Source organism: Petromyzon marinus, chromosome 7 (genome assembly GCF_048934315.1).
Source record: "Petromyzon marinus isolate PM22_M1 ecotype Great Lakes invasive population chromosome 7, UKy_Petmar_22M1.pri1.0, whole genome shotgun sequence".
Taxonomy (NCBI): domain Eukaryota; kingdom Metazoa; phylum Chordata; class Hyperoartia; order Petromyzontiformes; family Petromyzontidae; genus Petromyzon; species Petromyzon marinus.
In genome coordinates, this window is record NC_133673.1 from 11,665,475 (window position 1) to 11,676,793 (window position 11,319).

At 44.4% G+C, this 11,319-nt stretch overlaps 1 protein-coding gene across 10 annotated transcripts in view; it reads left to right on the forward strand.

Moving 5' to 3' along the window:
- Positions 1 to 10,939, forward strand: part of LOC116939979 (myotubularin-related protein 5-like) — a 95,411-nt gene extending 84,472 nt beyond the window's left edge. For all 10 annotated transcript variants that reach the window (XM_032949113.2, XM_032949117.2, XM_032949118.2 and 7 more), the window contains 9 exons: positions 290 to 475; positions 1,559 to 1,685; positions 2,199 to 2,332; positions 5,070 to 5,303; positions 5,776 to 5,874; positions 6,472 to 6,677; positions 6,958 to 7,045; positions 7,739 to 7,870; positions 8,215 to 10,939. In XM_032949113.2, the coding sequence (XP_032805004.2) occupies positions 290 to 475; positions 1,559 to 1,685; positions 2,199 to 2,332; positions 5,070 to 5,303; positions 5,776 to 5,874; positions 6,472 to 6,677; positions 6,958 to 7,045; positions 7,739 to 7,870; positions 8,215 to 8,313 (1,305 nt within the window). In that variant the 3' untranslated portion in view covers positions 8,314 to 10,939. The remainder of the gene's footprint in view (positions 1 to 289; positions 476 to 1,558; positions 1,686 to 2,198; positions 2,333 to 5,069; positions 5,304 to 5,775; positions 5,875 to 6,471; positions 6,678 to 6,957; positions 7,046 to 7,738; positions 7,871 to 8,214) is intronic.
- The last annotated feature ends 380 nt before the right edge of the window (positions 10,940 to 11,319 follow it).

An 11,319-nucleotide genomic window follows, 5' to 3' on the forward strand; every position in this document is an offset into this window, starting at 1 on the left:
CCTTTAATTAATGTGTTCTGGATAAGGTCCAGCAGAGCTAGGCATGAGTGTGATAAAATATGATAAATAGTTACAATTAATCATTTTTATGAAGATAAACAATTCTTAAATGTATGAACGGGTAGAATGAAGGCTAGCGAGGGGGACATATGCTCTTCCTCGGTTCATCTTTATCTCCTGCGACAAACTTCTCCAGCGGTCCAAACCTTGTTGTGCGTACGAATGTCGAACTTGTTTCGCGCCGTACGTAATCGGAGGCTGTGGTGCACACCGTGCACTCTCTCCACAGCTGGTGTCGATGGTGCAGCTGCTGTCGGACCCGTTTTACCGCACCCTGGACGGTTTCCGGCTGCTGGTGGAAAAGGAGTGGATCTCCTTTGGCCACCGCTTCAGCCATCGTAGTAACCAGACGCTGGCGAGCCAGGGCAGTGGCCTCGCGCCGCTCTTCCTGCAGTTCCTTGACTGTGTGCACCAGGTCAGGCTTCTGCCCCACATTATGCACCTGTGGTCATTCACTTGCTTTTACTCTTGAGCGGATTCATTGATTTAATCATTTTTACTTTACTCATCGGATGACTTCAGTTTATTTTCATGGTCAAGATCTCGTAGCGGTCAAAGGCGTGGTGCTGCACAGTGTCGACACACAACCGTTGAGGTCGTCTGCAATAGTTGTATTGGAGAGCTATGAATACCAATCAACTTTGTGGTTTGCTAAATTCACATTCGTTTTTTTTTGTTGTTTGTAATTTCTGACAACTTTCGTAACCTCTTATATTTTTGCAGTTGTCAGTATTTTGTAATTTATGAAGTCTAGTTGTATAAATGGCACGAGCCCATAAACATTACCGTTATGAGTGATGCCATTGAAAGACAATTTCACACTAATGAGAAAACGCTTGTTTCAAAATATATACATCTTTGTTACATAAAGCAAATACATTTTAACGTGTACATTCGTAGGGAATGTTTTCCCCTTAAATTTTTTCCGGGTGACTGTGATTACACGAGGTAACACAATGTAGTTTTGTGGGTTTTTTTTTTCCTTCTCTAAATGTGTCGTCCCTCACTTGGCATCTTTGGGGATTTAAAATAAATAATCATAAGATTTACACATGGCCCTGATAATTGCGCCTTCCTGCCGGCGAGCCATACCGTTGGGAGTGGAAGGATTCTCATTACCGCATAATCCGCCCAAACGTAAATAAAAATGTTCTCCTTTTAAATTATAGTGAGTAATAAACATGACAAAAAATGGCTTTTTGGCATTTCTGGTATTTACCAGAACTCAAATTAAATGTGTTAAACCAATTACATTTTTTTATCTGTAATGACCAGATCGCTTTAAATGAAAACTTTTTTTTTTCGAGTTGCGCTTATCACCCGTGTCTCTGTGAAATTATGGCACTCGTGGTTTCAGCTTCAGTTCAGTCATCCTTTGCTCTTGGTCTTATACAAATAGCGTAATGTGCTTTACTCAATAATTCTGCCATGGTTGTGTAAACATTGTGAGGTTATAACAATGGTTATGTTTTTTTTTACCTTTCTGTGTTTGATGAAGGTACACAACCAGTTTCCTACAGAGTTTGAGTTCAACCAATACTACCTGAAATTTTTGGCATACCACTTTGTTTCCAACCGATTCCGAACATTCCTTCTCGACTCGGACTACGAGAGGATAGAAATGGGTCAGTATTCGTCTTCGAGATGCAGACAAATAAGAATAAGAATGTGATTTTTTTGGGAAGTTGTAATGATGGCTTTGTGTAAGGCAAAATTGTTCTTGCATTTATTTTTATACTTGCTTTTATATAAACACTTAGAAAATGGGGCCCCCTCTTCCTTTTTAAAACCCGTATCGGTAATTTGGACTATCCAAATAAAAATATCACAAAAAGATGTTCGGGGCTCTCGTCATTGTTTTTTTAGCATTTGCAGAGCCGCGTGTCTGTGATGTGTTTGTACAGATGTGCTTTGAGTATGGCCGCGTAGAAATACGCAGAAGCACTTTGCGGACCTAACAAAGCGTAATTTGAATTTAGAAGTTTTTGCGGACAAAAAAACAACAAAACTTCATAAGCATATTGAACTGTTCCGAAATGCCCTTTGGTGCCACAAATAAAACAAAAAAAGCAGAAGTGTATCGAGCGAAAGGCAGGCCATCTGACCCGTGTTTCCATTGGCCCGGTCTGTGCTGACAGGGATGATGTATGAGGAAAAAGGCGAGAAGCTGGGCTCCAAGCCAGCTCGTTCCCTCTGGGATTACGTGGAGCGCATCCACAAAACTAGCCCCGTCTTCTACAACTACATGTACATGCCCGCTGATGGCGAAGAGGTGACCTACACCCGCATCCACCCTGTGTGTGTGTCCATGAGTGCCACGCTTTACGCTAATCTGATCTGGAATACTTTACGGACAGCAGTCATTGTCGATGAATGTTCATGGAAGACATCACAAGACCACAATACAGTGAGGGAAAAAGTATTTGATCCCCTGCTGATTTTGTACGTTTGCCCACTGACAGAAATTATCAGTGTATAATTTTAATGGTAGGTTTATTTGAACAGTGAGAGACAGAATAACAACAACAAAAAATCCAAAAAAACGCATGTCAAAAATGTTATAAATTGATTTGCATTTTAATGAGGGAAATAAGTATTTGACCCCTCTGCAAAACATGACTTAGTACTTGGTGGCAAAACCCTTGTTTGCAATCGCAGAGGTCAGACGTTTCTTCTAGTTGGCCACCAGGTTTGCACACATCTCAGGAGGGATTTTGTCCCACTCCTCTTTGCAGATGTTCTCCAAGTCATTAAGGTTTCGAGGCTGACGTTTGGCAACTCGAACCTTCAGCTCCCTCCACAGATTTTCTATGGGATTAAGGTCTGGAGACTGGCTATGCCACTCCAGGACTTTAATGTGCTTCTTCTTGAGCCACTCCTTTGTTGCCTTGGCCATGTGTTTTGGGTCATTGTCATGCTGGAATACCCATCCACGACCCATTTTCAATGCCCTGGCTGAGGGAAGGAGGTTCTCACCCAAGATTTGACAGTACATGGCCCCGTCCATCGTCCCTTTGATGCGGTGAAGTTGTCCTGTCCCCTTAGCAGAAAAACACCCCCAAAGCATAATGTTTCCACCTCCATGTTTGACGGTGGGGATGGTGTTCTTGCGGTCATAGGGAGCATTCCTCCTCCTCCAAACACGGCGAGTTGAGCTCCATTTTGGTCTCATCTCACCACAACACTTTCACCCAGTTGTCCTCTGAATCATTCAGATGTTCATTGGCAAACTTCAGACGGGCATGTATATGTGCTTTATTGAGCAGGAGGACCTTGCGGGTGCTGCAGGATTTCAGTCATTTACGGCGTAGTGTGTTACCAATTGTTTTCTTGGTGACTATGGTCCCAGCTGCCTTGAGATCATTGACAAGATCCTCCCGTGTAGTTCTGGGCTGATTCCTCATCGTTATCATGAACTATTGCAACTCCACGAGGTGAGATCTTGCATGGAGCCCCAGGCCGGGGGAGATTGACAGTTATTTTGTGTTTCTTCCATTTGCGAATAATCGCACCAACTGTTGTCACCTTCTCACCAAGCTGCTTGGCAATGGTCTTGTAGCCCATTCCAGCCTTGTGTAGGTCTACAATCTTGTCCCTGACATCCTTGGAGAGCTCTTTGGTCTTAGCCATGGTGGAGAGTTTGGAATCTGATTGATTGCTTCTGTGGACAGGTGTCTTTTATACAGGTAACAAGCTGAGATTAGGAGCACTCCCTTTAAGAGTGTGCTCCTAATCTCAGCTCGTTACCTGTATAAAAGACACCTGGGAGCCAGAAATCTTTCTGATTGAGAGGGGGTCAAATAGTTATTTCCCTCATTAAAATGCAAATCAATTTATAACATTTTTGACATGCGTTTTTTCTGGATTTGTGTTGTTATTCTGTCTCTCACTGTTCAAATAAACCTAAATTACAAACTGATCATTTCCTTGTCAGTGGGCAAACGTACCAAATCAGCAGGGGATCAAATACTTTTTCCCTCACTGTATTTCTCCTGGATGCCTTTCAATAGGGGCCACATTATCAGCCACGTACTGGACTACACTGCTCCTTTGTGTAGTCGACTCAGTGGTTGATTGAGTGCTGATCACTGGAAAAAATTACACACGTTTACCTCATTTTGCAATGGGTCTTTTGTTTGCACTTAGCTATAGCACCAAGACCACATATATAATATAAGTAATATATTTTACCCAGGAAAGCCTCACCAAGTCTTTAGACTTTGGGATGTTGGGCCAAATCCATTCACGAGAGAGTTTGGACTTGTGGGAGATATCCAGAGTACCTGAAGGAAGCCATTGAGTACAAGGGGGTAACACACGTAAAAATAGATTCAAGACTTTATTTCAATCTTGCCATCTCACAGGCCAAGCATACAACACGTGGTATTCCCAGCCAACCACCCATCTTAGTACTAAACAAGACTAAATCCTGATAGCCTCTGAGATTGGACAATTTCATAAAGTTTTTCCGTCATCAGTAACATGATATGCATGACAACCTTTTATAACTTGAGTTGGCAGAGGTCCTGATCTCAGTAGTTTAGAGTTATTGGTTCAGAATTTAGACGTGGACATTATGCTGTTGAGCTCCCAAGCCAAAACTTGTAAATATTGACAGTAACATGTGTACATTGAGCTTTCAACATTTTGCCAACACCTCGTTAAAATCGAAATTGCTTTTCCTTTGCCTCCATCAGAATCAAGTATAAACATTAAGTCAAGAGTAAAGATAAGAGAAACGGTTGTGGTAATGGTGATAACAGTACCGAATATAGTATTACTTGTAAAGAAAATGATTTTACATCTTATTCAAATACTGATAAAAACACATTTTACAGTGTCTGGGTGTGTTGATGTTGTCATTGTTGACTTGTTTATCGTGGTTGCTTTCACCTGCCGCTGGTGAAAACAACCAACGCCACATTGGCATATGCGAGAGCCAACATAAAACCACAGCTTGTTGCGTGTGAATGTGCATCGCCGGGTTCGCTCGCGTGCGCCCGTTGCAGGTGCTGCAGCCATTCAGCATGCTGGCCTGCCTCCGAGTGTGGGACTACTACGTGGAGGAGAGCCTCGGCGAGGGGCCCTCCTTCGACTGGGAGCTGATCAACGGGCGCTGCGACGTGGCCAGCGAGGTGGAGCAGCCGGACGGGACCGTGCCACAGAGCAAGCGCAAGACCGTGTGGCCTTGCTACAGCAACCTGGCCAAGTTGCAGCCGGACGCCATCACGCAGCTGCTGCTGGTAAGGTCTGGAAGGTTGGAGAGGCATTCACGGGGCCTGAGCGCTGATGGGTATGGTGCGAGTGGTTCTCGGGGCAGTGCAAATTGCAGTGTGCGTACGTGTGTAATTAATGTGGGTTTTTTTTTTCCCCCCCATAACCTTGGCGGTGTTCATGTTGCAGCGTCAATGCTGTGCATTAGCTTTTATTTCACTTTTGTCAGCATTCGTGACCACCAACATCGCCACTTGCGAAGATTGCTGGCATGTCAGCATTCCCGCCCCTGGCACTTTAAAAGATCGTTGGAAAGTAGAACTTCAGTTTGTACAGCTGACACAGTGGCTTTTTGGCACCACAAGTGTATAACCACACCGCACGTATTTGACAGTTTTATTGCATGAACGAGCGCACTACTGTGGGAGTTTAATTAATTTTCATTGTTGAAACCCCTTAAATTACGGTCACGGTAAATCCTTGCTACGTGTGTGGATGCAGGAGATAGAGCATTTGGAAGCTGAACTCAAGCCAAGCAGTGAGCGCTGGAAGGACACTTGGGACAAAGTCAAAGTTGCGCCAAAGACCAAACCTCAGCTGGTACAATGCACAAATCATTAATGACGATCAAATATGTTTTCTTTGCTGTTTTACAACCTTCCATGCTGACACTTTGGTGTGAGAAGTTTATAATTCTTAGCCTGCTGTTCTTGTGTTAACACACATGTGCTGAAGAATTATATTCTGATTGATTTGTTATATATATAAATTAAATAGTTGTTTCTGCAATCATACATGTTAATCAAATGAAAATAGAAGTAATGGTTACTGTTTTTTCTTTAGCATTGTACATATTTAAAATATAACAGCATAAAGCAGTATGTTGTCATCAGTAAATGAGTCGTGGTAGGCGTTGGTGGTGCTGATCGGTAAAGATGCAGCCCTGCAAATTTATTCTTATATCACTGCTGCCTGAAGGGCCTCCACTTGACAGAACTCTAGATGGTCCCTCCAGAACTTATTTGGCCTTAACGTTCACAGTGGCCAGACGTTCTTGAAAGAGGTTGGAGTTACCCACCCTTTCCCCCACCATATGCGACCTGCCATTGGTGGTGCCGACGTGTGTGGTTTTTTTTCCCCCCCATTATTGCCGGTTGTTGCTGGGTGGATCCCGCGGCGCTGCGCTCCCGTCCACAGAAGAGGCGCGTGCCGCTGCCGGCGGGGATGGCCGGACGCCCTCGCTCGGCAGTTGGGTTCTCGCCGGCGCGAGAGGGACCGCCGTTTCTCGCGGAGTCTGAACGCGCGTCCGTCGTCACTACGGCCTCCAGCACGTTGGGCCGGCGGAACGTCCCGCAGATGTCGTCGGCCTACTACATGTTCCCTTCGAATGACACCGAAAACAGGTTGGTGGTGGCGGGGGGGGGGGGCACGCTTGCGCGTCCAATCAATCATTCACCCCCAGCAACTGCTCATTTGACACGTTTGTTTTCCAGAAGTTGAGCTTTTAGGTGACATAGTAACAGATCACGACACCTTGCTGTTAAAAAAAAAAAGTGTTAATACTAAAGCTATTGCCCAAACCGTTCCATCAATTGTCGGCATATATTGTATTAATATTCATTGGACTTTCATAACAGGCTACCCACAGCCTCCATTAACTTTTTTCTTGTTGTTTTGTTTCAGGTCTTTTGAAGGCTTTCTCTTTAAACGAGGAGCCTTGCTTAAGGGATGGAAACAGAGGTTATTTGTTCTGGACAAAACCAAGCATCAGGTAATCTTATGAGCTGCATTACCTATGCTTGCATGCATTTGTGAACGCGCATGCACACGTACATAAAATAATGTTCCCATGAAATCCAGGTATGTTGACGTCAGGTACATCGGATGTTTTGGCATATTAGATAATAACAAGGCATTGGCGTGTCCGTGAGCATTGAGAAATTGATTTCCAATTTACCGTGAATTTTGGTAAGCCGTCAGCAGTGGTCTTCATGCGGGGTTGCACATAGCATCGTTGAGATGTGTTTGTTATGTTTTGCTTCGGTGGAATGGCCCAATGGAGGTAAAGGGTGCACAATGACGTGGCTCTGTACACTTTGACGCATATCTTAGGTGCATAGTGAGTTTGAACAGAACCTTCGGAATGTGGAGACGCTAAGTCCTTAAAACCAGCATTTACGTCATTGTGCTCCATTTTATTGGATAAAGGTAACCACTGCCACTCAGATGAATACATCATTTAAGCACATTCCTTAGCAGAGAGCGTAGTGTAAAAGTTGAGGGAATATAATCCTCTGTGGCTTTTAGCCCCTATGAGTGATTTTTAACATTCAAACAAAAGTGTACTAAGATCATCGCGGTACACAGCCCTGCCATGCTCTACTTCACATCATTATCTTTGGATTGAGCTATGAGATGTACACCGGCCGGGTTCTCTCCCACTCTTCGCCCTTCGTCACCACAGCTGCGCTACTACGACTCTTATGAGGACATGACCTGCAAGGGCTTCATCGACCTGGCGGAGGTGGAGAGTGTGGCAGTGGGGACGCCCAGTCTCGGAGCGCCCAAGACCGTGGATGAGAAGGCCTTCTTTGACGTGAGCAAGCCACCGCCGCCACTTTGTCACCCAGCAATCATCTACCCTGCGCAGAGATAACATCTTTATGGGTCACCAATAAAGTTTGGAAAACACTGTTGTCTTAATTGGTGGTGTTAGGTATTGACACGTAATCTGGCATTGTTACTCGTTTTGCATTCACCACTTTATAATCAGTTTCATATCCAACGGTGTTCTTTTCTGGACTGTTGCTTCTCTTTTTTTTTAAATGGCTCCTTATGGGTTTGAGTATTTTACCAGTCCGTGAGCAGCTGTGAACTCTTGCTTGACAATCTGCTTGCTGACTCAATCGCTTGTGTAATTCTCACCATTGTGTTTTGCAGCTTAAAACCACAAAACGTGTTTACAACTTCTACGCACCTGATGCACAGCTGGCACAGCAGTGGATTGACAAGATTCAGGGCTGCATCTCTGATGCGTAGAACCCAGATTTCTTCCTTTCCGCGACCCGCCCTCTGACCCCGACTGTGTGTAAACTGTAGGACCATCTTGACGGAATGGTTTGGCTGCATTAACCATGTGCACACGAAATCACGCCAACACGAACCCTGCCTGCTTGCTTCTTGCAGCGTTTGATTTATCTTGTTTTTTTTGCCATAATCGATTGCAAGAGATGAGGCAGCGACGTTCATGTTTGCATGTTAACCTGTAAATGTAGCCAACGATCAACCGTCCAGCACTGGAGTCACCTGCACTGTGTACCACTCTGTCATCATACAGAGAGCAGAGCATATTCGAGAAATGCACACTTACGTTCATGTCGCTTAGTCACCTTTTGCAGAAAGGTGATGAGTTTTAAACCCCAGCTGTTTTACCCAAAGTGTCCATTTTCATTTAGATACAGATGGATTTTTGGAAATGTTCGTTGCATTGTGTAATGGAAATGTGATTTGCCTCAAATCTGGCCAGTGTAGGGGAAGAGAGTTACAATCAGTAGGTGTCGGATCAGATATGTATTTTTTTATTTGGATTTTTACTCCACCTTTTTAAACTCTTTATGAATGTCACGGCTAAGCTGTCTTCTGTGAACATATTGTATTAAGTGGATGCTTGCCATGGTGCAGTTATGTGCCATCGAAAGCCACTGGTTTCGTGTGATCGGCCTATAAAACGGCTACAGGTGGAAAATCCTGCACGTCTCTTGTTTACCTTTCCACCCCCAACATCCATTGGACAAAGAAACACTATGTGAGCCAGTGTTCTCAATGTGGGAACCTATACGTAACATTTGCGCAGCCCACCAAAGAGTCTGATTTTACACCGTGGCACACGTGCAATGTTGACACACGTTAGAGGTCAAACTTACCACCCTGTCTTGTGAAAGAAACTTAGGTCAGCATGCTTTATATCGTGCACGGTATCAATTGGGAGAAGCATTCTGCTCTGACAGTGAGGATTATGTTTTGTTATTCATCCCACCCCCTGGCATTTGGATTGATATTCACAGTAGGGTTAACCCCGTCGGGATAGGCTCTTGTAATGCGAGTCATCTATTGAATTAAGTGCAACCCACCTGTAGTGAGTGCTTGTTACAGTCTAAGGCAGCAGTTAAAAAAATAATCCCCGGTATACAGTTTTTATTTGTGTTCTTCATTCGCATGTGATTTGTGATTATACGTTCTGCACAACCGTCAGTTGGCTCCAATGGAAAGCTTGACTGTGGGTAGGTGGGGTCTGGGTTGTTTCGGTGTTGTGATGAACACCTCGTGGTAGAGGTGACACTTGAGTGTTGTGGCCATCGGCCACTTGGCCAACATTCCTCCATCTAACAGCTCAAAAGCACTGCTTTATGTAATGCGTTACGGATGCTGCACTGTGGTCTTGGGGCCAAACCGGCCACCGGGGTGGAGTTTGGCCGTTAAAACTTGCGGTTGTGAAATGCTTTGTGCGCACGCACGAAAACGGCGAGTGATGTTGCTGTTGAAGGTCAGCCATTAAATGACCAATCAAAAATGCTCCCGTACAAAGGTGGCACACTGGGTGGATTCCAACGCTCAGGCACAAATGGACTGCCAGCCCCACCTCTGCCGCCCCGACCTCCGCCGCCTCCGCCTCTGCAGCCACTCGCGTTTGCACCCGGGTTTGGGAGATTAAAGGGGCCTCCGTAATCCATTCCTGCACATCGCACAGGGACCGAGGTGCGAGTTGAGTACAGAGGAACGTTTGCGTGTCCATCCATTCCATCCATTGCCCATCGTCAGGTGTGACTAATGCGGTTGTTGGAACATCGTTTTCATACAGTTTTCACTTGCCTTAACTGGCCACAACTTGACGTGGGCGGTGAATGGCACCGGGGGACACACACCGGTAGAATTGAACTCGCGCCTCATCCCTGGACCAATAAGATCGTGTCGATGTCCTTGCGAAGCACGTGTTGTTGTGTGTGTCGACGACGATGATGATGATGATGTCCACGTGCAGACTGCCTCGTTTTATGAACCTCGCCTAGCATCCTGAACGTTACCGTGATCAGCTGAACTCTTACTACATTTGCGCACCACCCCCGCCGCCATCATTTACGAATGAATGTTCTCAGTGTGTGGAATAGCCAAAAGCATAGCACCACTAGAGGGTCAGTATTTCCTTCTTAGCAGTTACACGTTTTGTACAGAAATAATGTGCATGTATAAAAGTGTACTTTTTTTGTTTTGTATATTTATGACTTATTTTACAATGTTGATAATTTTATTAATGTTGCCTTGGTCTTCCTTTGATAACGTTATTAGTGTCATAACTCGTGGTTGGGAGTGGAGTTCTATATAGAGTCATCTATATTTGCTGCTTTATAACCATTGCAGCAGTCAGATTTTCAGACTTTACAGTAAATTGTATGCGGGGTGTAAGCTTCTGTGTAGAAAGTCTTGTGTTTATAACTGGTCGTATGCTACCTGAGTTTAATTTTCATGTAATTAAAGTGTACATAGTTGTGATAGAGGTCTTTATGTTCCATTTGTTACTAAAAGTACAGTATATATGGTGCAGTTAAGTGGGTTTTTTTAAGCTAATGTTATGTGTTCATAAAGAACAAATAAAATATAAAAATGGTCACTTGTGTGCGTGTGCCATGATTTCCAATTGAGTACTTTGCAAGATGTGTTCACAAATACGCTTACATAAGGATTTTGTAACGTTCCGTATTGTGTATCGAAGGTGAGTCACGTCAGCACTTTTCACTTGTTGCAAGATAAGTTACAAAATGGAACATCCATATTAACTCCCAAAAGGCGGGACAAAACTTGCGACCCTCCAACGTTTTGTAACCAAAATCAGAACGGAGAGACGACGAGTCGCAACGACTCTTGTCAATGGCCAAAGGTGAGAACGATCTGTCGAGATTTTGTAACATCCTTTCAGAAGATGTGCTCAATTGAGCGTTACAGCCAACTTCATCTCGAGCGTCAAAAGCCGTCCCGTCCCATGCCATGGAT